Source organism: Leuciscus leuciscus (assembly GCF_965113295.1).
Source record: "Leuciscus leuciscus genome assembly, chromosome: 8".
Classification (NCBI taxonomy): Eukaryota; Metazoa; Chordata; class Actinopteri; order Cypriniformes; family Leuciscidae; genus Leuciscus; species Leuciscus leuciscus.
The window spans coordinates 7,569,133-7,596,577 of NC_138732.1; the positions used below are offsets into that span (position 1 = coordinate 7,569,133).

The window sequence follows — 27,445 nt, forward strand, 5'->3', positions numbered from 1 at the left end:
CATAATGCCAGCCTATGGTCGTCTTTTGCTGCCTGTGAACAACCACTATATCGACCCTCAAACACTGTAGTTGTAGCTGGGGTCTGGAAGAGTTTGGTTCAACTTCCACTTTTATACACTTCTAAAGGATGAGGAATCTCTCGAATTGATGCGGTGAAATTTATGCATCATTATTGTTCGTATCACTGTGTATCATGCGCCGAGGAAGCCTCCGGAGCTGAAATTCAGATGTGGTAATGGGCGTTTGGTTTTCTGATACGCCCTGTAAGTGGTCGACCAATCACAACAAACTGGGCCATCTGACCAATCAGAGCAGAGGAAGCTCTCGGAAAGGAGGGGTTTAGAGAGACCGAATCCTTTATCGAACCGTTTCAAACTCAATGAGAAAAGAGCTGATGCTGCAATGTGTATTATGAAAAAATCGAAGTGTTTTTGTATTTTTTTTTACTTTAGATGCATGTAAACCTGTTGAATGAGACCTCCAGAACAAAATTAGGAACCTTTAAAATAGCATAATAGGGGCACTTTGATTCTAGAACTAAATATGGATGTTTCTATGGATGATGTGTGAAATAGTAGGGCTGGGTGATATCAAAATCTCTGCTTTTGCAAATAGCATCATATTTATTTGTTTCCAAGGATGTTGGGCTGTAAGTTATACTACAGTACACATATTTGTGCAGTTATTAGTAGGACTGCTTTACATTTATTTACAGGTGAGAGTCCCAAAAAATTAAGTACTTTCTATTTGAAAAATATTTCATTTAGAAATAGGCATTATCACATGGTTATTTAGGATATACTTTTTAAAAAAAATTTTATTGTATTTCCAGTGAAAATACTATTCTATACTATACTGTTACTTCGTAAAGTTGCATTTACTTTAAAAGACTTACTAATATAAGATTTTGGTCATACCGCCCAGCTCTAGTCAATATTATCCCGATTCTGTTGGTAAGCCTTGTGTATTGCTGTTAGATGCCTGCAGGATAACGCATGGGATTTTCGCCGAGCAGCTCAGATTTTCACGGAACTAAAGGTATGAATCTGCTTGGCCGATAACAGAAATTACAGTTTTTAGTAAATGGTGTATAATATGTCCTCGTTTCATTTCAGCAGTTCTGTGCTGTCAATAAACCATTTTTTAAAATGCATTAACTATTGAAAACCTGACTTAGTTTAAAATGTTCCAAAAGCTGATTAACCATCTCTAAACTTGATGTCTATCTTTGAATAGTCATGCTGAAAATGTTATTTGAATTCCCTCTTTGAGATCAGGTGATTTGTGAACACGTTGTAAATCATTACAGTAAATTTATGTTGATTTTACAGTGATCAGATATATAGTTTGAGGTGGACCGTGTGCTATTGAAATCTCGTCACATCCATTTGAGACTTAAAAACTAGTCATTCATCATAATATTTTATTCTCTTTTAGGCTCAAGGAAAGATCCCAGAAGCTGCTTTCATAAAATGAAAACAACAAACAAACAGGAATATATATGAATACCTGTTTGTATGTACATAGTTTTATTTGTTGTTTAACGGGCACTTAATGTGTGATGTCAAACTGAAATGAAACAAAATCTTGTTTTATATTAATTGTATTATTTTATTTTATTTTATTTTTTCCTTAAAAAGGATGATACATCAGGTTTGTACGTTCTACAGCACTGTTTCTGTATTAATTTTTAAAAAGTACATTTCTGTTTTAATTGTGATGTCTGCGCTTTTGTTGGTGTTGAGCTAAATTTTCGCAGAAATAAAGTTTGTTTATTCAGGCTATTCTCACCAAGATAATAAAACATCAATACCTAATTAAGTCTTCACTATATTAAAGAAAGATCATTTTGATTATTGCTAAATATAACTCTACAATCATGAGATAACACAGGAGGAATATTTGGCCCTTAGAAATTCCAGATATGTTTGGGAACATGTGACTGAATTTATGTTGGAGCAAATAAATGAAAAGCAGCCAACAAGTGCATTACATACATCTGACAGTGGCTAGTTGCATAAACGTAGCCTCTGTTAAGACTATCTTAAGACGTAATTTGATGTACAAAAAAATTACTCAAGAGGTTTTCAGTCTTACTTTTCTGATTCGGATTAGAACAATCTAACTTTTAATGCAACTGACTTAAAAAAAATTAGGACCAGTCTTCAAGAAAATCTTCAACTAATCTACGCATTTTATGCAACATGATGCACTCCTTAAATACTGTTAAAAAGTTTTGATTTGTTTAACAAAACATTATGGTCACAAAATCACATAATTATTTTTTTCATAGTTAAAGTCCCACTATAAAATGTGAGCATTGTAATAATACAGAATGAGTAGGAGTGTCCAAATGTTTTAATGGTAGTGTAAGTGCTATTCTGTTATAGTACAGTGATTACATATTGTAACGATACTTGCGTTATTACATAGTGTTTATTACATAACGCTCTACACAGTAAAATATAAATAATATCATAAATCTACATAATATTTGGTTCAAGAAGTTTGATTATTTGTATGACTGGATGAGGTGTTGACCGTCCCAAGATGGCGACCTGACGCCTCCAACTTCTGGCATCTGCGCCTACGTCATCACGCACTCTCGTTCAGTCTGAGTATGAAAACAATAAACAACCCGTTGACCAGAGGAACCGTAGAGGACCTGTCGCAAATTTGAGTGTCATATATTATTATAAGACAGAACCGGAGTGACCATTTTCAACACAAAGAATCTCTTGTAAACGCTGCTGTGGACAAACTTACGTCCGAAAACGAAGAACCGGGGGATTTTGGTGTCAAAAGACAGGAAGTTAAACGGTTTCACCCGCTCTTGTCCATCCTAGTTGTCTTGTATTATTGTATTTTCACTTTCACACACTACCGAGGGGGGTTTAAGTCTGTTATGCAGGACTGGTCTCTTGTTCCACCACCTCTCAGCTCCCTCTCCCCGTCTGCTCTGGCCCTATGTCTCGGTGGCTCTTCCCCTGGTCGGGCTCAATAAAGAAACGGGCCTGTCGGTACCTCCTGCAGCACTATCTGGGCCACTTTTTGGAGGAGAGACTCAGTTTGGACCAGCTGAGCTTGGACCTGTACAATGGCAGCGGGGTCATTAGTGAAATTAACCTGGATGTGTGGGTAAGTGTGGGGTAAGACATGCCCAGGCCGGTTTCCTTATTATTGCCAGTGTTTCGCAATATCTGGACTTGAGTTTGAGATCAACACATCTTGTTGAAGGAACAACTCGTGTTTCCAAAGGTTTGATGACTTGTGCAGAAAAGACTGCATCTTAGATTCTCTTCCTGGTCTCACCAAGGTTTACTAACTTTTGCTTTCGCACACTTCTGTGGTGTTGTCATCTGGGGGTTGGTGGAAAAGTTGAGAGAAAAACAGTGTAAAAAACAAATAAATAATGAGATTAAAATAAATAATAACAAATTGATAAATAAACAAATCTAACATTATGATAATGTTTAAAAATATGTATATTTTACATATTTATAATATACATTTTTCCAGAGTATAAATTGTGTTTAAAAGTTAAACAAATCAGTCAATATACTACTATTGAAGTAGTTAAAATTGTCATTCATATCAATTCATGCATCACCTATTTCCATCATAACATATAGGTCTGGCCTACAGGAAAGAACAGTTTATGTTTAATCTAATATTGTGTTGGTTATATTATACAATGATTTATTGCTTGTCTTTGTTGAATAATAAATGAATAATAAGATAAAAAATAATCGTTTATTAAATTGCAATATTGGTAAATAAAACCCAATTAGATTATTTTACAAAGCCCTACTTTATACAAATATATTTCATAATTTTATTTTTTAAAATAGGGGTCAATTGAACAAGGATGATCATATTTGGGGGCATGTTTCATCAACATCTTCCTGTTTCACAGTCATTTTGACATCATCTGTTCTTACTTGTGATCATTTGACTTCCTGTTTCACAGTCATTTTGACATCTTCTGTTCTTACTTGTGATAATTTGACCTTCAGACTCACTTACTATACTCCGAATCTTCTTTTCAGGCAGTGAACGAGTTGTTGGAGTCGTTGGGAGCTCCGCTGGAGATTGTTGAAGGTTTTGTGAACACCATCGCAGTGACTATTCCCTGGGCAGCACTTGTGACCGAACACTGCACCCTTGAAGTCACTGGATTGCAAATAACATGCAGACCCAAATACAGAACCAGTGAGTTCTGTTGTCCATTCTTTGTGGACTCGTTTGGTTTGATATGTATAGCCATTTTTATATATATTGAGTAACTGCTCAATTATTTGTTCTCTGATCTCTGTTAGACGGAAACTGGGATTCTCAAGGGTGGTCATCATGCATGACGTCCAGCATGCAGCTGGCCCAGGAGTGCCTGAAGGACCCGCCCGAGGCGTCAGAAGAGCCGCCTGCTCCACTGGAGGGGCTGGAAATGTTTGCACAGACCATCGAGACAGGTGTGTATCAGCTCTTGTGTCTAGTACATTAGTATATTGATTAAACTCTCCTAAACTTTCCTTGATCTTTAACAGTTGATTTTCATCCATAGCTCTTATAGTTATAAAATATTTTTTATAAATTCATTTAATTAATTTTATATATATTTTTATTATTAATTTAAAACAACAAATATGTACACGTATTCATTTATATGGTTAGTATGCATGGATAATATACTCTCAGCCAGTGATTATCACTAAATAAGCCTTACAGGGTGATTGAGACCCTGATGTGTGGCAGACAACCAGCTTACTACAATTTATCACATGAACGTGTGTGTGTGTGTGTGTGTGTGTGTGTGTGTGTGTGTGTGTGTGTGTTTGCAGTCCTACGCCGAATAAAAGTCACCTTCCTGGACACTATAGTGCGAGTAGAACACCATTCCCTGGACGCTGAGGCTGGGGTTGCCTTAGAGATGCGCATTAAACGGTGAGGCCATCATCCTGATACATCTAGGGATGTATTTTGTTTTTGTCTGTTTATTTATAAAGTATGATGAATTATTAGTGTGCCAGCTAATGTATCTCGGTAGATGTGCCATTAATAAATGGGTCAGTATGATGTTTTTAATGTTTTTGAGAAGAAGTTTCTCGTGCTCCCCAAGGCTGCATTTATTTGAACAAAATACAATAAAAAAACAGTAATATTATGAAATATTTTTACACTTCGAAATAATGTTTTCTATTTCAATATATTTTAAAATGTAAATTAATCCTGTGATGTCAAAGCTGAATTTTCAGCATCATTACTCCAGTTTTCAGAGTCACATGATCCTTCAGAAATCATTCTAATTTGCTGATTTGCTGCTCAAGAAACATTTCTTCTTATTATTATCAATATTGGGAACAGTTGTGCTGCTTAAAGGTATAGCGGAGGATCTTTCCAAATTTTAGATAAGACCCGCCCTCTCCACTTTTTGAAAAGTTTGATTGATTCACCAGAATGATTGACAATTAGGAGGACCAATAGTTTAGACTACCCACCAGGAAGTAAAACATCCTCCGCTATACCTTTAATATTCTTGTGGAAACTGCTAAAAAAAAATTGTCAGGATTCTTTGATGAACAGAAACTTCAAAAGAAAATCTTGATTTTTTTTTTTTGTAACATGTAATATCTGGTTTCACAGGCAGAGTTTAGATTAAGCCAGGATTAGGCTTTAGTTCAATTAGGGCATTTAATTCGCTTTTATAAACATGCCTTAGAGATTACTGGTGTGCATCTTGAGACAAAACAATGGCAGTGACATATTTTAAGAAATTTCAGTGCATTTTTGTCTGGGACTAGCTTAAGCCTTGTCTCTGAAACCAGAGGTAGATGTCTTTACTGTCACGTTTGATCAATTTAATCTGAACAAAAGTATTGTACTAAGTTATTGTAAAAACATTTTTGCCAGTCGAAATATTGTTTTTTAACAATTTTTTACATTATTTTAGTCTCTTCACAGGTTAAGCTAAAAATACTCATTGGCTCATGTGCATTCCATTGTTTGTGACCAAGCTGTGTTTTGTCCCTGGTTGTGGTGTGTGGTACTGCAGGGTGGATTATTGTGATGAGGCTGTGAGAGACTCTAACCAGACAGTGCCTGTAGACATCCACCAGCCACCAGCCTTCCTGCACAAGATCCTTCAGCTCAACTCCGTACAGCTGCTCTACGAGACCCTGGGAGGATCACAGGTGAGGAATCTGTACAACCTGTTAGTTAGTGTTTACATTTAGTATGACTCCCCTTTTTTCTGCATTTCTGTTCTAGCTTGTGTACTAATCTAACTTTTACTTTAAACTTAAATATTGTGTACCACAAATATTGTTGGCTATTATGATAAATCGCCTGTGATGTTCCTTATTTTTAAGGCGCTTTGTTTAAAAGCATAAATATAAATGTTGCTTTGGCAAGCATACTTTTCCTGTCTGTAATGGACATTGTCATTCAACTCATCCATTTAGGGGCTGATTCGTTCTGATGTCATGGCGAGCAGCAGGGAGACGGATAAGACAGATGAAAATGATGAAGATGATGATGCCTCCGATGCCCCTCAATCACTGCATCCCACCCAGAAGCCCCCTGAGCCTCTGCTGATTGGACAATGCTCTGGATTCATAGAGACAACAGTCAAAATCAAACAAAATGAAATGCTGCCTGGGCCCAAGGTTTGTGTGCACAATAAGAAATAAAAAAAAATCACTTTAGATATATGATGTTAAAGGTATAGCGGAGGATCTTTCCAAATTTTAGATAAGACCCGCCCTCTCCACTTTTTGAAATGTTTGATTGATTCACCAGAATGATTGACAATTAGGAGGACCAATAGTATAGGTTACCCACCAGGAAGTAAAAGATCCTCCGCTATACCTTTAACTAACCAAATAACATGTATAATATTATAGCTGTATATTACTGCCATATGGATACACTCAATTTCATTGATACACTCATCTCTGGCAGATAACAGTATACTTCCTAATTGTATCATTTAAACAAAGCAACTTTACAGAAAATGCTTGAAACTATATGTATTGTGAAAACTGCTATACACACTTAAAATATTGAATTGAATAGGAATTGTTATGTGAGATGGACAATCATGGTTCTTTTGAATCAGATTAAATGATTAGATCATTGCTTGAGCATGCATGTAAGATTTTGATGAGTTCAACCCAAAAGATCCATCGTTGTTTCATTGTTCACACAGATAATTGTATTCTGAACTTCTTTTTCCTCTTAGTTTGAGTTGGATGGTAAAGTAGGGTGTCTCCACCTGCTGCTGTCCCCCAGTCAGATCACTCAGCTGACAGACCTCCTGTCCTCCCTCTGCATCGAGACATCAGGTAACATGAGCGCTCTGTTGTGTGTTTGGTCATCATCTTTTAACATGTGTTATAATTCACTGTCCCTTTTTAAACGTCTTAAAGTACAAATGACACGCATCAACAGTCATCATGTGGCTGTTTATACCAACATGAATTTAGCCATTTTCTTGTATGATTGACAGTGTCCAGAGCTTTCTCTCTCTCTCTCTCTCTCTCTCTCTCTCTCTCTCTCTCTCTCTCTCTCTCTCTCTCTCTCCCTCTCTCTCTCTCTCTCTCTCAGAAGGCAGTGGGGGTGCTGGTCTGTCTGGTGGGGGTGTTTCTAGGCCCCTGGGTTCGGATGATCTGCGCTTGATTGAAGAGGATCTTAGTAAGCAGCTGAACACAGAAATGTATGACAGAGACCTGGAGTTGGACTCAGAGCCCTATATCAGCACCATGGTGAACGGAGGTGAGGCTCACTACTAGATGACTATTTTTGCAGTAATCTACTGGCCTAAAGTTTGGAATAATTATGATTTTTTTTTTTTTCTTCAATGATTTCGAAAAAAGGTCTCTTATGCTCACCAAGGCTGCTCATTTGATCAAAAATACAGTAAAAACTGTAGTGTTTTAAATGTATTATTACAATTTAATAGAACTGTTTTCTATTTGAGTATATTTGAATATATAATTTATTTCTGTGATGGCAAAGCAATATTTTCAGCATCATTACTCCAGTCTTCAGTGTCACATGATCCTTCAGAAATCATTCTAATATGCTGATTTGCTGCTCAAGATACATTTCTGATTATTATCAGTGATAAAAACCTCTATTTCTAGTTCTGTATTTTGCCATAATTGCTTAATTTTTTGTTTGTAAATTCTGTGTGTTTTGATCTTGACCATTCTTCTGTCTCAGACATGTTTTATTCAATGGGTCCTGGCTATATGACCAGCAGTGTGTTGTCGACACGCTCTGGGAGTGAATTATCTGACAGCGATATGGAGTCGTCCATTCATAGCCAGAGCAGCCTGGCTCCACAGGTCAGTGCTTATATGTGCAAAGGTGTTTTCTCATCAAGTTCAGAATGATTCATTCAGGTGTCCGAACTTTCTTTCAGAGAATGGCAAAAAAAAATTGCTTTGTTACAAAAACATTGACACTTTTCACTTGTTAAGTCACATTATATTTGCTCTATTGTAGTTTGCTGTATTAAAAACAATTAGCTAATTCTTTAGTATTATGCATGCAGCTTTTCTGACCACATGTTAATTGAGAGACTACGTTTTTTAATTCAGTTGCATAAAGTAAATTAGCAAAAGAATATCTAAAGAAATTGTGAACATACACAGTTCCTGTAGCTCAAAAAGTAGAGCATGGCACTAACAACGCCAAGGTCATTGGTTTTATTCTCAGGGAATGCATGAACTGATAAACAGTATACCTTTATACAAGTCACTTTGGTTAAAAGCATCTGCCAAATGCATAAACTTATAATATACAGGGTCTAATATAACACACTTTCCCTTGTACATTCAAATAAATTTTAACTTAATATACTGATGTTGATCAAGTCCATGGACCTGTTTTGCATCAGCTACCCATGTATGTATGTGTATGATTGGCCTGCTCTTTATGATGTGTCTTTATGATGTGTCTCTTACAGGGAATGCTCAACTGTCCTCGTCGTTATCCTGTACCAGGATCCTTATCTAGTTTGCCTCAATGTAGCAGACCTCCAAGTATGTATCTAAACCTGTTTTAAACACACGTTGTGTATGTCACTGCATTCCATTAATGTTTTATCTTGCAATCCGTCAACAGTGTTTTCATTTCTTTCCCAATAGAACGGTCGTCTCGAGACGGCCAATCAGAGCCGATGAAACCAGATTCGTTGCTTCGCCTCTCACTGGGCGGAGTCACCCTGACTCTTTTAGAGCAGGACCCGCCTCCTGGGCCGGATGGGCTCTCCTCATTGGCTGAGGTGTCAAAGTTGTTTTTCCGTGAGCTTGCGTTCTTTAAGGACAGCATGTTCAGTGAGAGAGACTTTCAGAACCTGAGAGGAAGCTTTGCTAAAGCATGTGCCCACTCCCACATCAGGTACGGCAGGAATCAACTGCTATGCTCACTGGTTGTATATGTACGTGCACACACTTCTTTTGACTCCCTCTGACCTCTGGTCCTCAGGGTGACCGGTGCAGCAGTGCAACTGGCATGTGAGATGCGTAGCGCAGGGCGACACATCCGAGCCACGACCTCTGACCTCTCCTTCAGCAGGCTGGAACTGCTGGAGTGCCTGTGGGACTCGGGCAGTCCGCAGTACACAGAAGTAAATAGCACATCTTCAGACTCTTACACCCAAATGCTATTATCTATCAGGCTTTCTGGGTTGGGTGATGGGTTCACATTTTATGTGTTTTTAATTTTCATCTGAAGTCCACTCATAAATGTAGTTTATTTTACCAAAATCAGTCCTTATTTATATTTTTGTTAATCTTTACTGTAAAGTTCAGCAGCCATCTTCCCAAAGTTTTCATGAAAAATGCTTATAAACCAGTTGTTGTCAAAAAAGAGAAGTTTTAAAGCAGGGGTTCTCAAGCCCGTCAGTGTCCACTTTCCTGCAGAGTTTTGCTCCAATCCTAATTTAATCAAGGTTAAAGCTAAACTCTGCAGGAATGTGGACCTCGAGGGACAGAGTTGGGAAACCTTGCTTTTTTTAGGCTTCCTGCAGTTTTCTGCCAAAAAAAAAAAAAATGTTGGATGTTTAACAATTTTAGAATGAAGAAATTAACACTGTCATAAATAGTATTGAAATTTTAGTTGTACTGTAAAATAAAACAATAATATATTTTTTTTTAAATCAATTTTTACAGTTAAATATTACAATAGTTATTTTGTTTCATATTTTTATTTAGTAGAAGTAGTAAAAATAATAATAATAACCATTAATAATAATAAACTATTGAGCAATATTGTAAAGTGTTACCTTTTTTGACCATTTTCTCCCCTCTCTCTGACCCTTAAAATGATAAAAAGCTTAGAATTAAATAGCTGCCATTTTAAGACTACATGTAAATGACTTATGATTATGATTGGCTGGCCTCATACTGACCTAATATTTGAACTCTTATTTCACGTAAAGTGCAGTAATGTCCTGTTTTTCATTAGATGTCCTCTTGAAACACATTTGCTACATCATTTTGTAGAATATTTTGTTTAATAATTTATTTATTTTTTACCCTGTTGCACTCTGGAATACAATCTGGATGGTAAAAACATCCAAACGGCCTTATTACCAGAAATTAACCAGTTGTTCACCAGATTATTACAGTGGTGTAATGGTTTAGTAGCTCAGTAGCGCTGCCAACTGCTCAAGGATAATCTTAAACAGATGTGAATACAGTTTGAGTTATGACAAGTCAGACTTGCAAATCCCCAGCAGGAAACATCTTGCAGGCTGATGAAGGTTCTGGAAGAGGTCTTTTGAAATGCATGCGTGTTTCTTCTCCCAGCTTTTGCAGTTCCAGTCAGCCGGTGTCTTCACGATGGGCACCACTGCCAGACCCTGTGCCCAGTTCCACCACAGTCTATCTGAGAAGCACATGCGTAAGGTACTGCAGCTTGACAGAGTCTTGTGGCATTGACTTGTGAGAAGTGTTCTTGTCTTTAATACGTTCGCTATAGGTCTATGTTAAACTGTTCTTGCTGTGTTCTGTCGTGTAGAGTGGAAGCAGGCGGCGTGTGGTGCGCAGAGACAGCTCGCTGCGGGTTGAGCTCGGGGAGCTCAGCTCTGAGTTGGACCTTGACATTCTGGGCCGACTGGAGGACATCCTGCAGGCCCTGAGCTACTGTCCATCGCCACCACAAAGAAACACAGCACATGCTGCAGAGGTCACTAGATGCTCATGTTCAAAAATAATAACCCATTCCAAATGAAATTGGCTCTAATGTATAGTTTATTCCTCTCTCTTTTTCTCTACAGTCTCATTTGTTTGAGCTCCACTCTTCTCTCCTGCTTCAATCTCCTTACGCCGTGCTGAAGGTCCGTTTCCCCATCCCTGACCTTCGACCCCCGGGGCTGAGGCGGCCTTTAAGCCAGCGGGCAGTGCGAAGTGAGATCTTGAGTCTGCAGATCTCTAATCTGGAGCTGAAGTCTCAGCAGGGGCCAGACGTTCAGCAGGACGGCCCCTGCAACCCAGGAGCCAAACTTACCAAACTACTAGAGGCCTGTTTCACCGATCTGCACGGTAAAGCATCCAAAGATCATTTATTCTTACACTCTTACATACACTACCACTCAGAAGTTTGAAAGAAATTAATACTTTTATTCAGCAAGTAGTGTGTCTCTCTAATGCCTCAAGTCTTATTTGCTGGGCTAAACGTCTTTTTTAATTTTATTATTTAATTTAATTTTTTTACAAATGAAATTCAATTTCCATTTCCTTTTTTAATTTTTATAAATGTTGCTGGTCAGTGCAGTTTTTCTAAAAGTAAAAAATATATTTGCTGTTAGATTTTGTTTCTGTTTATATTCTCTCTACGGTCTAGTGTTGAGGATTCAATGTTGTTTTCTTTCTAAATTAATTTGGTGTGTGTTTTAGGAGTGTATGAAGGCTGGGAGGGAGAAGCATTTCCCTGTATCCGTGTGCAGAAGAGCCCAGATCCGCAGAACCCTGATGGCATTCCCAGGTGAGTCCGTGAGTGTATGTGTGTCTGAGATTATGCTTTGGGTAAAATATAATACGATATGTTACACAAATCTTTAGAATCTTAGCTCCCTCTCTTTTCCTCCTGTAGGATTCAGGTGCGAGTGAATGAGGGAGCGGGATTTGACGATGTGGGTGTGTGTGAAGGGGTGAACAGGGATCTGGGGCTGGGCTCCATGTCTCTGGAGAACCCATGTGAACTACGAGAGAAAAACAGCTCTCCCTTCTCATCCAATCGCACCATGTTTGAGACGGAAGAGGTACGTCCGGTCTGCCCGTCTGTCTTTCTTTCGTTCATTCCTAAACTTCACTCATTCTCTGCCTCTTTCTCAGATGGTGATCCCAGCTGACCCAGAGGAGATGGAAGAGTTTCAGTCTCAGTGTATATGTCAGTGTCAGTATGTGGTTGATATCACGTTTCCTGTAGCTTACATCCTTCTGCCCAGTAAAGAGGCTTTTCTGAGCATCTATAACAGGTATCGCTCAGCACTTACACATTCAAAAGAACATTGATTTCAAATACCCTTTTCAGCATAAATTAACATTTCAGATTATATGCATGTTGTCAGGTACAAATTATTATTTTTATTTTTTATTTTTTTAAAATAAACTAAAAACAAATTTCTTTAACTCTTTCTCCCCAGGATTAATAATGATCTGTTGATGTGGGAGCCTCCTCCACCTCCTCCGTCCCCTCCTCCTGCTCCTCCTTCTTCTTTTCAAAGTTCTCGTAGTCCCTCCCACCAGCACAGATCCGAAGAGGATGAATTTTACCTCTGTAAATCTGCATTCAGGCTGGGTTAGTCATGATCATCTGTTTCATATTTCAAATTATGAACATTTTGGCTCAGGGTTATTTTAGTATTATTTATATACTATATAGTGTATATTCATATTTTGAATTTCAACTCATTTCAATTAATTGTCATGGCAAGTAAAAAAAAAAAAAAAATTGTTCATTCCCAAAATTGAACAATAACTGTTTTGGATTGTGCTGTGTTGAAAATCCTGTACCTTATCATTTAAAAAAAATATCTGCATTTGAAAGTGCTGGTAAATCTCCCATTATGCTAAATTATCAAATATTGGATTTAATCTTTTTGTCACCTTGTTTTCTTTCAATTAGCACAAGTTTTTTAGCACAAGAGCTGACTGATCGTAAGCCTCATTGATCTGAGCTTGATCTTGATTTCTTTGAGTGAAAAAAAGTACACAAGCTTATTCACCTAAAAAACAAAACAAAAAAAAACTGAGGTGCATAAGCTCAGATCAATAAAGTTACAAGGTGGGGAATGTAAAAAAAAAAAAAAAAAAAAAAAACTTTTTCTACCCTGTGTGACCAAAGTAAGTCAATTTAGTCCAATGCGATAACATTAACTTAGCCTGGAAATCCAGACCTAAATCTAAAAGATTAATGGTCTGGCCTCGATCAATGAAAATCGGCCAGCTCGAGAGGCGGCACCAAGCATGCATTTGAAAATCTCAGAGCACGCAATTGGATAACACTACGACCAATCACAACAATAAACCCCATACGCTTAGCTACCAGCGGAGCTAACTGGTAGATTATACTCTTCCGGTCGGCAAAACAGCAAAAACGCCCTTCTTGCAAAGGAACGATTCGAGCGCCGTCTTCTGTTCCTCTTTTGGGAAAAAGCCAAGTCTAACTCGTTCATTGTAGCGGCCAAAGCCGTTTCAAACCACTGCTATTTATCCATAGGCATCTTGCAATGTTTACTGATGACTTCGACATCACAGCGCTGTCGTCATCTGTTTAGCTCGCCTCTGGCCCGCCTATATCAGATAACCCGATGTGATTGGTGCAGCTCAGATCGAGGGGCATATTTAATGAGCTCCATTGCTCGACACCAGAGTAACTCGCTGAGCAAATTCAACTTGTGCTCTCGCGAGAACTCTGGTTTACCAGGGTAACATTAACTAGCATTTTCAGGAAAAAGAAAATCCTCTCTGGGTCAAAATGTCCAAAATGTCCAAAACACAACATGAGGGTTCAAAATTAATTCCTAGTTTTTTTCACTTATGCCAGAATCTGACTCTGATGAAGAGGAGCCTCAGTTCTACTCAGCCAAGCAATCAAAAAGAAGGAAACACTCAGAGCCTCAGTCCAGCCACGCACTGAGTCTGCTCTGTTTAACAGTGCTGATTGGAAAAGGCCGCCTTCAAGCCATGACAGACAGCAAGGTAAATTAAATGGAAAAATAGCATGATACATTGATGTGGCTTTGGTGTAGAGTTTGAAAGCAAAATTTCAGAAGTAGACACCAATACCAGTAAAATATTACTTTTCCAATTCATTTCACAAATCCAATTTTGATACCTTTTTAAAGAATGAAGCTGGACGTAAAGTGGACCTCTGTCACGGAGAACTCATTTTGGACTTGGAAGGGGGGAAGATTTTCAGTGTGACGCAACACCAGAACAATCCCAATCTCAACTTCCTGACCATAGAGAGCAAAAGAGTGGAGCTGTATCATAAAGGTGAGCTGTTAAAACTCTTCCTGTATTTTTTGCATGGGGGGGGGGAGTGTTCTGAAATGACAAATTATTTGTGTGTCTTTGGCTCTTTATACAGCGGAGGTGCCGGACTCCCCTATTCCTGTGAAACTGGAAATGCCCAGGTTCACTTCCCCAGGTCATCTGGACCCTACCATTTACCCCACGGAGGTGGGGGTGAGCAGCGTCGGTGGCCGAGAAACCGGCGTTCAGATGCTGTCAACTGCCATTAAAATCACATTAGACCTTGAAAGGAATGTCAAGGTTAGTGTATTTACTTTATCAGCATACATACAGCATACTTGCAAAATGTAAACTATATTACCGCACAACTCTGATTTGCTTAATGTGACTATTAGGCATTAAGATATATTATAAACATTAACATCAGGATTTTTGTAAAGCGGCTTTGTCCTGTGTACTGTGAAAATTGTTTCATCTGCTTTTCGCCTGTCGGTTCTGTTAATAATAGTTGTTTGTTTTTTGTTTGTCACCTATAAGTGAGGAGCTCTTTTCCAAAATGCTATAAATCCATTTAAATAGTTTTCAGGAAAATGAAATTTTTTATCTAGACCCACACATTTTGTGAATATTCAATTTATCCTGTTAAAATGTTTTTTTGGCTCAGTCTGAACATGTTGAACAAAATTGTTGATAAATTCAAAAAAACTTTTTTTTCTTTCTTCAAAACGCTATAAATCCATACATTTTTTCCAAAAATTTATGGTTTGTCTCAAAAAAAAAAAAAAAAAGGCAAGTCAGCCAGTAATAAATACATTGGCATTCAGTAAATGGTCGAACCCATAAAAAGTAGAACCACCAAGAAAGTGTCCACTTTACATAAAACAAATCCACACATGACCTTGTGTGAGTGAGTGAGTGAGTGAGTGAGTGAGTGAGTGAGTGAGTGAGTGAGTGAGTGAGTGAGTGAGTGAGTGAGTGAGTGAGTGAGTGAGTGAGTGAGTGAGTGAGTGAGTGAGTGAGTGAGTGAGTGAGTGAGTGAGTGAGTGAGTGAGTGAGTGAGTGAGTGAGTGAGTGAGTGAGTGAGTGAGTGGCGTTCAAACCAAACGCGAATAGAGTGTCTGGCGCAAGTGATTTTCATTTTAAGTCAATATAAAGATGCGTTTACGCGCATCTGGAGGTCCTGCGGCGCGAATGAGGCGAATTGAGCGTCTGGCGGTATACGCGCGAGTGATTTGAGGGTGAGAGAGAGAGAGAGAATTCTGAGTAGTCCAGAGGATGTATCGCGTTTAGGCTAAAAATAGGTTCGGCGCTTATCGAGGTTTGGAAAGGAACTGCTTCTTGCAGTACATTTTAAACAAGGAAATAAAGCGATTTGGCATGAAACGTTGATGGAGCAGTGAATAGGTTCAGTACACAGCAAAATGACATGACAAACTCTTTTTCTTTTTTTTTCTTTTTTTTATGCCGTTTATCGCGTTTTGGAAAAGAGCTCTTCAAGTATTCATCTAATTTTCTCTGTAGGAGTTTGTGGTTGCGCTGCGACTCCATGGTGCTACTTTACGACATCACATGGCGTTGACCAATCACAGCTGGCATGAGCAGGTACCTGTTGGGAACTAGATCAGATACGTACTTTAAACAGGCGTGTGGATCTGTCATGAACGTCTGGCTGATGTGTCTCTCTTCATCCTCTATTCAGATTGTTGATTTCCTTGATGTCATCGATGATGACATTTTAGGCTACACCCCACCTGCCGTCATCACAGTTCTTCACACACACCTGGCCACCTGTGCAGTGGACTACAGGTATTGTAGTAACACTGAATGTTTGGAGAAGTCTCTTTGTTCTTTCTGTCAACTTTCTTTGTCTTTTCTCCCTCCAGGCCTCTTTATCTTCCTCTGCGAGTTTTGTTTACAGCTGAGTCCTTTTCTTTATCCAGCAACATCATTGTGGACACCGCAACCTTTCACCTCAGGTACTGGTGACCGTAGCTTGATCCTAAACGCTTGCACGAAGATGAATCGATTGGATCTAACCACTCTGATATCTACTTGTAGGTTTATCTTAGATGACTCTGCATTGTACCTGTCTGATCAATGTGAAAGTGATACAGTGGATTTGAGGCGAGGTACAAGAACAAGCATAGCTTTTAAAATCTGAATTTGCATTAATGTGGGCCACCTCTAATCATACTGTTTTTATGTGTCTCAGACTATGTTTGTGTATTAGACATTGATCTGCTGGAACTGGCCATAACGACTTGGAAAGGAACTGACTCAAGTAAACTGGTTAGTTTCATGCTAATCTTCACCGGCTTGAAGATTTCATAGCATTTGACTTATATTAGGTCATATATTAGTGACTTGCAGTGCATTTTTTTGTAAAATTATTTAAATATGACGAGTAAAATCACCAGTAAACATCAATATTTAAGGTTATATATTTATGTTAAATAATAATATTGCATGACTTCAGCTGCTGCTTAAAATTGAATGTCAACTTCTCACAAATGTGTTTTTGTTTTTGTTTTTTTAAATCTTCCATTTTTGTTAATAACTATCTGTCTGTCTTTATGAATATTTCCAGACTCAGCCGCTGTTTGAGCTTCGTTGTTCTAATAATGTAGTTCACGTACACACCTGTGCGGACTCGTGCGCTGCTCTAGTTAACATGCTGCAGTACCTGGTTTCCCAGGGCGATCTACACCCTCCCCCTCGCCACACATGCCCCACGGAGATCGCCGGACAGAAACTTCTGGTGAGATTTGTCTTTTAAAGTTGTATTATAGCATCTTTCCCCCTGCTTGTTTTCAACTCTTAAAATGTCTGTCTTTTAGCTGTCAGAAAGTCCCGCATCCCTTCCGTCCTGCCCACCAGCAGAGACAGCAGAGATTAACCAGTGCGACCTCACAGATGCCTTGATTGACACTGAGAGAATCCTTCAGGAAGAGACGCAAGATTCTGGTGAGACTCTGTCAGTTGTTTATATAGATCTAAGAAATATCTAGAAAAGAACATGGAGAAATCAGTTAATGTTTTGTTTCATGACTAATATTTTTATAGATTTGAAAAATATATAATTTTAGAATATATTAAGAGTTTGTGGTCGGTAATACGTTTATGAAAGAAGTTTCTAATGCTCACCAAGGCTGCATTTTTATGATAAAAAATGCATTAAAAACAGCAATGTTTTGAAATATTATCAAATATAATTTTCATGGTAAAAAATACAATAAAAACAGCAATATTGTGAAAGATTATTACTATTTAAAATAAATGTTTTCTATTGTAATATATTTTAAAATGGAATTATTCATGTTATGGCAAAGCTGAATTTTCAGCATCATTACTCCAGTCTTCAGTGTCACATGATTCTTCAGAAACCATTCTAATATGATGATTTGCTGCTCAATATTGCTACAAATATTAATTTATTGACCTTTGAATGGTATAGATTAACGGTTATTCAAATTTGTGTATTTGCCCAGTAGGTTCTCCTTCCATCCGGCGAGCCTCGCCTGTCTCAGTCTATCTGTTCCCGGGAGAAGCCCCTAAGCTCCGCCCCTCTGTTCTAGAAGGGGAGGAGTCTGATATTGATGGACTGGTCACCACAGCTTTGGAAGCTCATGCAGATATTATGTCAGAGGAAGGCTCAGAGGGTTCCACCGACAACGATGATTTCTGCATCCTAGAGGCTCCTGGGATGGGCATCCCAGTATGTCCCCCTCATTTTTTATTTTCTTTCAAGTTGCTTTGAAAAAAATGGGTGTAGATTTTATTTATTTTTATTAGAAAGACTTTAATTACAACCTAGAAAAAAAAATTTTTTACACCTTATTTCTTTCTTGTCCTTTTCTCTCTGGTATGAGTTAATAACTTGTCTCTCTGATAGCCTAGAGACGGTGAGCCTGTGGTGACCGTCCTCTCCCAGGGTCTTATAAAGGTGCGGGATGGATACTACTCTCGGCCACGGGGCAGTTCAGATCTGTTACGCGCCCCGGCCCGTTTCCCAGTGCCTCAGAACAGAGTGGTGCTCCGAGAGGTGTCCGTTGTCTGGCACCTGTACGGTGGCAAAGACTTTGGCGGCAAACCCAGCTCAGCCCATACACCACACAGCCATAAGTAAGTCTAGCAGAAGGTCTGAGAAGAGAGAATTGTAGGGTGCTTGGTTTGATTAGCTGGTCCGAACCTGTGTTCGATTGCTAACCAACATTTCAAAATGAAGAGGCTCATTGGTTCTCAACTGTGATAACTGATGTGCTCACCCACAGAATCTGACACTGCTGCTTTTTTTTGTAACGCATTTCCCATTATGAATTTTGAGTGCTTTCTCATCCCCAAACTGCTCCAGAGTTCATTTACTATCGGGCCAAGATTAGGCCTCCCAAACCGATCGTTTTAGTGCGGATCCAAGCGTGATTGCAGTGTTCATATATGCCGAACCAGTGCAGAAAAACATGCTCTAAAGAGCCAGGTGTGAGAATTCCTCTCAAGGTTGTTTGTGTCTCTTAGGGTTCGCTCAGCTGCTCCCGGAGCCCGTGGTTCTCCCTCTCGTTCAGCAGTGCCCTCACGGCCACAGAACTCTTGGCGGTGGGTTGGAGGAAGTGGGCGGCAGCACACACTGCTTATGGAAATACAACTGACAAAGGTATATTGTACTGAAATAAGCCATTTAAAGATGCAGAAAGCCTTGTTTCTAACTTCTTTCTCTCTCTTCAGGTCAGTTTCCAGCATGAGACATACCCAGTGGTGACGCCCCCTGCTGCAGGACTGGATGCAGAGGGACCAGGCCTTGGGGAGCAGCCTGTTTCCCGCCAGGTGTTTATCGTCCAAGAACTTGAGGTGCGAGACCGTCTGGCTTCCTCTCAAATCAACAAGTTCCTGTACCAGTACACCAGTGAGAGCATGCCGCGCAGAGCCCACTCCAACATGGTGAGTTACAGAGAGGAATAGGAAGAAAATAAGGTCCTGTTTGTGCTTGTGTTCTCACCTGTCCCACTCGCTGCTGTAGTTGACAGTGAAAGCGCTACAGGTGATGCCTGAATCAGGTCTGGGCGGACCGGAGTGCTGTCTGAGAGTCAGTCTGTTACCGCTGCGTCTCAATATCGACCAGGTACACATTACTCATTATATTTTCAGCATAGAGCAAATAATGTTTTATATCAGGCTCGGTTAAAGCCAAATACACATTTGTTTTCATTTCCCAGGATGCACTTTTCTTCTTGAAGGACTTTTTCAGTAGCATGGCTGCAGGAGTTAATCCTTACTTACCCGTCGACCCTGCAGCTGAGGGTAAGTCTGCCCCTTGTAGTAGTTTTGATTTTTGATTTTTATATTACTATTTAGGTTTAATTTATTTCAATTTCAGTTTTAGTTTTTAGTTTAGTTCAGTTTTTTATTTACAGTTAGTCATTTTTAGTGCTTCAACTTATTTCAGTTAGTCAAGGCAACATTTCTAATTTTATTTTTGTTTAAAGGGTCATACATTTTCTGAGTTTTTAACAGAGGTATGTGAGTTGAACACCATTGAAGACAATGTTAGCATCTGTTAGATTTAATAGTAGGGGGGAAATGGTTAAATTTTAACCGCTATTTTCATCTTCCGGGTTTAAAATCTTCATCGTGTCCACGTCACAGCACTATAGTACTTTGATGACTCATCGGTGTCTCATTATTATTCATGTACTGAGTTTTCTTATCCAATGAGAAGACACTTACTCTTAATTATTCATTACACCACGTGGAACTTTCCAATGACAGACATGTCAAACTGTAATATCACGTAGTAGATGAGAGAGGCAATGATGGGACGCGCGTTTGTTTTCGTGGTGCAAAAGTTCCAGTGCATCTTTCCCCGCGGTGCTGCCCGGGCTGGACTCTGACTGCGGGCGGTTGGTTGGCCATCAACCACGGACACCTCTAAACTATGTGTGTGTAGCAACCATTCAACTGGAGAATGGTGGACTTCGGCTGTGTGTGTGTGTGTGTGTGTGTGTGTGTGTGTGTGTGTGTGTGTGTGTGTGTGTGTGTGTGTGTGTGTGTGTGTGTGTGTGAGTGAAGTGTAACTCAGACCGTTTTACTTGCCTTTTGTTAAATAATCACTCATTATTAAAATTGAGATATTTCGATAATACCTCAAGTGTATGGAACGTATGCTTAATTTGTGAAAATTTCTCTGTTACTGTCCATCTTTATTATGTGGGTTTAGGGGGCGCGTAGATCTAGGCTATGTACGGAAGGTTGTTTTTTTTAAGCGGGAAATTTATTATTTTCAAATATATGCATTTATAGTGTGTATAGAAACAATTTATATGTTTTAAATACAATTATGATTACTGTAGGCTAATATATGTAGCAGGGCATTCAGTTACTTTTGAAAGGGCAAAAATAAGGTGTCCGTGTATTTCATTAGACTTTAACTTTGCCAGCTATAAAAAAAAATCTAGCATTTTCTCAGGTTTTACCACTGATTTTTACCACTGGCGATGACAGTTTCCTCTCCTCTCCTCTCCTCTCCTCTCCTCTCCTCTCCTCTCCTCTCCTCTCCTCTCCTCTCCTCTCCTCTCCTCTCCTCTCCTCTCCTCTCCTCTCCTCTCCTCTCCTCTCCTCTCCTCTCCTCTCCTCTCCTCTCCTCTCCTCTCCCCTGCCGTGCCGTACCATACCACACCCACTCCCCTCCCTTCTTCTTACAGCCATCCACGCCCATTTAAGTTGCATTTTTCAAAAAGATTGTGAGCTAGACTTGAGCTGAAAGAGGGGGGTTTCATGACCCTTTAAGTTTGTCATCTAATTTACATTTTATTTCAGTGAACAATTTTTTTTTTTTTTTTAAATAAACCCCCTGATATGTATATGTATTTAAATGTATCATTTTAATTGCACACATTTCTTTTTTAAGTCATTATAAATTGAATTCTGTGTATTGTTGCCATTTGTGTGATCTTTATTTGTGATGTTCTGATCCCAGTGAGGACTGACGCTCCTCAGAAGGCTTCAGACGACACAGATCCTGCCTCTGGATTGGGCCATGATCTCGCTGCTTCTGTAGAAACAACCTTTAGTGAGCAGAGTTCCTCCTCCGCTGGCTCCTCGTCCTCCTCTGACCAACCCATCTACTTCAGGTAGAAGATCTGACGTCAAACGGCATGACAAAACAAAATGTCCAAATCAGAATCAATGTCTGTTCACACTCTTTCTCTTTTAGAGAGTTTCGTTTTACCTCTGAAGTTCCCATCTGGCTGGACTATCAAGGAAAGCATGTAGTGATTGAGCAGGTTGGTGATCACCTATATAAAATAACTGATTCTTTATGTTCATGTGGTCATAAAGCCAGTTTATCTGTGTAGTTTTGAGTGCTGAACCTTAAAACAGCAACATAAGCTGTCCCAGTTCTCTGAATAATATCAGTGGTTTGTTTAGCTTAACTGCTGTTATAATAATGTATATCATCTCTGGTTTCATAGGGAACATTTGCAGGCATTCTTATTGGTCTGGCCCAGCTGAACTGCTCTGAACTGAAGCTGAAGAGATTGTGCTGTAGACATGGGTATCTTCGTCTTTACTTTTTGCCTGCCTTACTATTTTAATCTAGATCTGAAGAGTGAGTTGTTGTTTTGTCTCAGGCTGCTGGGTGTTGATAAGGTGATTCAGTACGCAGTGAATGAGTGGCTTACCGACATCAGGAAGAACCAGCTGCCGGGGATTCTGGGAGGTGTAGGTCCCATGCATTCTGTTGTACAGCTCTGTGAGTATTTCTGTGCAAAAGTGTCTCGTCTCAAGTGCTCTGGCTTTTTTTTTTTTTTTTTTTGTGATGTTGGAATTTAATGGCCATGAGATTAATCTTGAATATTCAGATTGAATGCAATCAAGTTTTCTGTCCTCTGCAGTCCATGGTGTGCGTGATCTGTTCTGGATGCCCATTGAGCAGTACCGAAAGGACGGGCGCATTATCCGAGGCCTCCAGAGGGGGGCGGCATCATTCGGCACCTCTACAGCCTCTGCTGCCCTAGAGCTCAGCAACAGACTAGTGCAGGCAATTCAGGTAAATACACACACACATAACCAAACATACTCCAAACTACTGTTTATAGATATATAATATCAATTGCATGAACGTTGAATGTTGTTGCTGTTTACCCCAAAATATAATCACTGGTAATCATACTCCAAACTACTGTTTATTTTTTAATAAGTTATGGGGTGGTGGTGGCGCAATGGATGAGACACATGCCTTTGGTGTGAGAGACCCGGGTTCGAATCCACTGTGAGACACCAATGTGTCCCTGAGCAAGACACTTAACCCCTAGTTGCTCCAGAGGCATGCAACCTCTGACATATATAGCAATTGTAAGTCGCTTTGGATAGAAGCGTCAGCTAAATGAATAAATGTAAATGTAAATGTTGTTTCTGTTTAACATGTTTCTAGATATTTTTATTAGATTTTTTCTTTTTGAAAAAATATATTTATATATTGTTATTAATTATATTTAATTATTTTATATTTTAAATTACAATTAATTATATTTTAATTATGTATATTTTATAATATTACTTGCTGGTTTTCCATGTTACTAGATATTTTTAATTAGATTGTTTGTTTGTTTTTGATATATTTAAATTATATTTAATTATTTTATATTTTAAATTATAATTAATTATATTTTAATTATGTATATTTTATAATATTACTTGCTGGTTTTCCATGTTACTAGATATTTTTAATTAGATTTTTATATATATATATATATATATATATATATATATATATATATATTTATTTTTTCAAAATTACATTTATTTGTATATTATTATTATATTTACCATGTTTCTAGATACGCTGAATTCGTTTTTTCTTTATAGATATTTTTGAATTAAATTAAATTATTTATTGTATTTGTATGTATCATTTGTATAGACCAATTTCGAGCCGACGTCACAGTTACGTCACGGCGTTAACTGGTGACAAAACAAAGGGAAAACTGGAGGCGGCCAATACAAACCAGCACAGATTCGGCTACATAATAAGGAGCTTAAATTATTATTATTGTTATTAAATGTCATCTTGTTGTGTTGTTGGGTGCAAGAATCGACGGAGTACAGGCTCCAATTTGAAATTTTATCGCATAATGTTTTCTAAATTATTGTGATTATTTGTAAATCATCTATGATTGTATACATTGTTTTGATTGATTGTGACTAGACTTTTTGAAGAACCTGGTAAGAAAGGGTAATCAAATACATGAATATGCTGTATCTGGATTTTTTATTTCTAGAATATATTCACATCATTAAAATTGCGCCGTAATGTCACTCTTTACATTGTCGTCTTCTGTCTGGCCTCGGCGCTGGCGCTGGCAGAACTGCGGATCGTAGGCTACCACACAAGTCTTGTGACTATTTAGTACAGTTATAGGCATCTAAAGATTTATATGCCCTCCGTTTCTCTATCAGGTCGGTGTAGAAGTCAGGCCACTCAACCGGAGCGTTAAAGGGATAGTTCACTTTGAAATAAATTTTTGGTATGTTTTAGCTTACCTCAAGGGCTTTGATTACCCATGTCCAAGTGATCTGATCTGACGTGTACGCAGACTGGTGCATAGATATATACACTAGATGTCGCCTTAAAGACATTCGTTCCAATGAACTGCCGTAGACAAGGCGACATCTAGTGTATATATCTATGCACCAGTCTGCGTACACGTCAGATCAGATCACTTGGACATGTCTGCGTATAAGAGGTAAAAACGATATAAATACTGTTCGTTTTCTCACACAAACCGCTCGTTTCGTGTCTTAGGCCATCAATGTGTACTTACGATGGGGAATTGTTTAATTTGGACGACGGGGAATTGTTTTAATTTGGACTCTTTGAGACAGTGACCATAGACCTGCATTATATGACTGGCAGACAAGAACTGTTTGACCTAAAAATATCAAAATTGAAACTACTGCGGAAAAAAAGACACCTACATCTTGGATGCCCTTGAGGTAAGCTAAAACATACCAAACATTTATTTCAAAGTGAACTATCCCTTTAACGTTAATCCTGTCAGATCGTCCATCCATTGACTGAGCGTGTACGGGTCTGGGATGTCCATTAAAATGAACTTTTGCAAATAACAGTCGCCGTCCTGGACAGTGCACATGTGCCTTGCACATTAAGATCGGATATTCGCCAGTCATTGTTAAAAAAACAAGCTAACAAAACATGCAAACTAACGTTAGTGAAGTGGTTAGTGAAGTGGCCAGCGGGGTCGTTCTGCCTCCACCTAAGCTCCGCCCACAAAAGAATTTCACCATGTTTACCAACTGAAAAGGGGTTTGTTTTTATTTGTGTAAAACTTTTATTATTATATTACATAATTGTATTTTTTATGTTCATTATTATATTTGTTGCTGCTGGTTTACCATGTTACTAAAAAAAAAAAAAAAATTTTTTATTTGTATTATATTTATGTATCATTTTGTATATCACATTTATTTTGTTTTCGTTACATTTTTATAGTTATATTTTTTTATACATTTATATTCATGCTTTTTTTGTTGTTGTTGCGGTTTACCTTGTTGCTAGATATTTTTAATTTAATATTTATCCGTCGCACCACACAGTAAAAAAAAATCATAATAATTATAATATTAACCTAATGTATTATAATAAGAAGCCCATTTCCTGTGCATTTCTAGGCCACCGCTGAGACCGTGTATGACATCTTATCTCCAACCCCACCTCTGACACGTTACATCACTGAGGGACGCCCCGCTCCCCGTCCCAGACGCACCCCTCAACCAGCTGACCTCAGAGAGGGTGTGGCCAAGGCCTATGACACTGTCAGAGAGGTACGTCCATATATCACTACAAACATGTTCATCTCTGCGACTATTAAATGTATAATATAAAGTGTTTTTGGCTATCTTATTCAATTTGACATTGTCGTCTTTGCTTTCCCAGGGTGTGATTGACACCGCTCAGACTCTGTGTGATGTTGCGTCTCGTGGACATGAGCAGAAAGGTCTTCCTGGAGCAGTGGGCGGGGTTTTGCGCCAGATCCCGCCCACTGTGGTCCGTCCACTTATAGTTGCCTCAGAGGCCACTTCAAACCTACTGGGAGGAATGCGGAACCAAATTAAACCAGATGCGCGGAAAGAGGACTTCTTAAAATGGCGCACCGAAGTTGGCCAAGAATGAGATTGACGGGCGTTTTTGTTAGTATGAATGTGAGAGTGTGATTGTGAGTTCATCTGTGAGTATCAATGCAAAAACAAATGATAATTGAACCATTTTTAAGTGGCTTCCACATAGTTGCACTCTTTGTTTCATGCAATGCAAATGTTTTCCACTTGCACTTTTGCTAGAAGCGAGCGCTCTAGACCGCCAAGTGCAGCTCAGTCTCATCTTGTCGTATTGAAACGTATGCAATCATATCAGTCTGTAACTTTACCTGTGAGCTCAAGACCGGATGTTTCCCCTCTCCGAAATAACGCATTTAACATCTGATTGAACTGATACTCTCCCTCTGAAGTATTACAAACATAATGTTGAATTTCTTATTAAGGTAAGGTGAAAGGCTCATTAAATACATTGAGGTGGCCTTACCATACTTTTCACTGAACACTAGGAAAGTGATTCTTCTTGTCCACTTGTGTTTTAAACACAGTCCTCTATCTTGATGTCTTTGTGCCATAATTATACATTGACATTTATAAAGATCTTATTTTAAACTGTCCTGTTTAACTCTTTCTTAAAGCCTGAACTAATGCATTGATTATTTTGAGTGGTGCAATCAGTCCCAGAGTCTCTGTACAGGAATGATCACTCTTGTTTTCTATTCATCCTCTCTTCTTTCAGAATGTGATGAAGAATTGTTGTCTTTTCGTCTTGGTGAATCTTGCAAAATGTCCAGGGCTGGGTTTCTCACAAGCATTGTGAGCGAAATTGCTTCCACAATCTACTTTATGCTTATGATGCTTTTGGGAAACAAAGCCCAGGTCATATTTCACCTCAAAATAAAAACATACGTCATTTATTCAGTTATCTCGATTTTACATAAAGAAAATGAAGCCTGTTTTAGAATTTCTTACATTGTGACTTTATTTTCTTGGCAATTTGCATCTATTGTACATTTAATTCTCCTGATTCTCATTTTCTGCATTTCTGTATTTAAATCAGCATAAAGGCAGTACAACAAACACCCTCATTATATATAAATACTTAATATATCATTATTTTTTCAAACCAATTTTTCATGCCAATAATGAGATTTTTAGAGAGAAATGTGCTAAATTGGCAATAAAATAATGTCACAATGCAAACTTTATTTTCTAAAATAGAATTTTCTTTCCTTTATTCTCATGGTGAAATATGCCCAGATGTGCTCTTGACAGATTGAGCCTTTTACCTCCCATTTGCTCCGAAATCAAACATGCTTGCTTTCATCTCATTAGTTGCCTTCCTATATGTTTTAAATATTTGATTTCATATTTGTGATAATGGCTAATGAAATGTAAAAACTGATGATGTTGAGCATTTGATGTACTTGATATGCATGGAAAAAGCGGTGGGCAGTTGGTCGGTTGACAAAGGGCTTGTGGGTAATGTTACATTCACTTATTTGTTTTTTTTTTGTTAATGGCATAACTGTGTAAGGGAAGTGAGTTTTTGGTGTGTTTTTATGTGTGTCTAAACTGTGTGTGTTTGAGTGAGTGTGTAAGGACATGCATGTTTGTGTATTGATGGTTGACTGGCCGGCTATGTGATTCATAGCTATCGGTGAGTTTCTTCTGTAATTACAATTATATCATACGCTGTAAGAATTACCTGTATAGTACCAAGACAATGTGTAAACAAATTAATACAAAAAAAAAGGAATAAAAATGTGCATTTGAAAAATATTGTACTTGACTGTTGTAAATGTTGTATACACAGAGACAATAAAGGGAATTAAAAAAAAATAAAAATAAA

General features: G+C 38.4%; 2 protein-coding genes across 5 annotated transcripts in view; both read left to right on the plus strand.

The window, feature by feature from the left end:
• Positions 1 to 1,781, plus strand: part of nxf1a (nuclear RNA export factor 1a) — a 34,809-nt gene extending 33,028 nt beyond the window's left edge. For both annotated transcript variants that reach the window (XM_082177000.1, XM_082177001.1), the window contains 2 exons: positions 979 to 1,039; positions 1,439 to 1,781. In XM_082177000.1, coding sequence (XP_082033126.1) covers positions 979 to 1,039; positions 1,439 to 1,477 — 100 coding nt within the window. In that variant the 3' untranslated portion in view covers positions 1,478 to 1,781. The remainder of the gene's footprint in view (positions 1 to 978; positions 1,040 to 1,438) is intronic.
• An 821-nt stretch (positions 1,782 to 2,602) lies between these two features.
• atg2a (autophagy related 2A) lies at positions 2,603 to 27,375 on the plus strand. Of its 3 annotated transcripts, none has more exons than XM_082176829.1 (42): positions 2,603 to 3,139; positions 4,051 to 4,213; positions 4,321 to 4,470; positions 4,840 to 4,942; positions 6,051 to 6,189; positions 6,460 to 6,663; positions 7,239 to 7,341; positions 7,604 to 7,771; positions 8,222 to 8,346; positions 8,970 to 9,045; positions 9,151 to 9,403; positions 9,491 to 9,632; positions 10,816 to 10,914; positions 11,027 to 11,194; positions 11,286 to 11,550; positions 11,905 to 11,992; positions 12,101 to 12,269; positions 12,343 to 12,485; positions 12,654 to 12,808; positions 14,057 to 14,211; positions 14,358 to 14,508; positions 14,603 to 14,787; positions 16,009 to 16,089; positions 16,187 to 16,293; positions 16,371 to 16,463; positions 16,546 to 16,616; positions 16,700 to 16,776; positions 17,075 to 17,245; positions 17,325 to 17,451; positions 17,976 to 18,202; positions 18,380 to 18,609; positions 19,000 to 19,135; positions 19,207 to 19,419; positions 19,499 to 19,600; positions 19,695 to 19,779; positions 21,455 to 21,608; positions 21,692 to 21,761; positions 21,951 to 22,033; positions 22,110 to 22,231; positions 22,374 to 22,528; positions 25,171 to 25,323; positions 25,436 to 27,375. In XM_082176829.1, exons 1-42 carry the CDS (start codon positions 2,969 to 2,971, stop codon positions 25,670 to 25,672), a joined length of 6,069 nt encoding a protein of 2,022 aa, XP_082032955.1. In that variant the 5' UTR covers positions 2,603 to 2,968; the 3' UTR covers positions 25,673 to 27,375. The 3 variants fall into 3 exon arrangements, with proteins under 3 accessions (XP_082032955.1, XP_082032956.1, XP_082032957.1); XM_082176830.1 differs by having other exon boundaries at positions 17,979 to 18,202; XM_082176831.1 differs by having other exon boundaries at positions 7,607 to 7,771.
• Positions 27,376 to 27,445: the final 70 nt, after the last annotated feature.

What these genes read in the sequence shown, in the direction of transcription:
- atg2a (XM_082176829.1), top strand. Translation starts at nt 2,969, where the DNA reads ATGTCTCGGTGGCTCTTCCCCTGGTCGGGCTCAATAAAGAAACGGGCC. An exon ending in CAGACCCAAATACAGAACCA is followed by an intron (nt 4,214 to 4,320) that starts GTGAGTTCTGTT and finishes GATCTCTGTTAG; the next exon opens with ACGGAAACTGGGATTCTCAA. An exon ending in TGGAAATACAACTGACAAAG is followed by an intron (nt 19,136 to 19,206) that starts GTATATTGTACT and finishes CTCTCTCTTCAG; the next exon opens with GTCAGTTTCCAGCATGAGAC.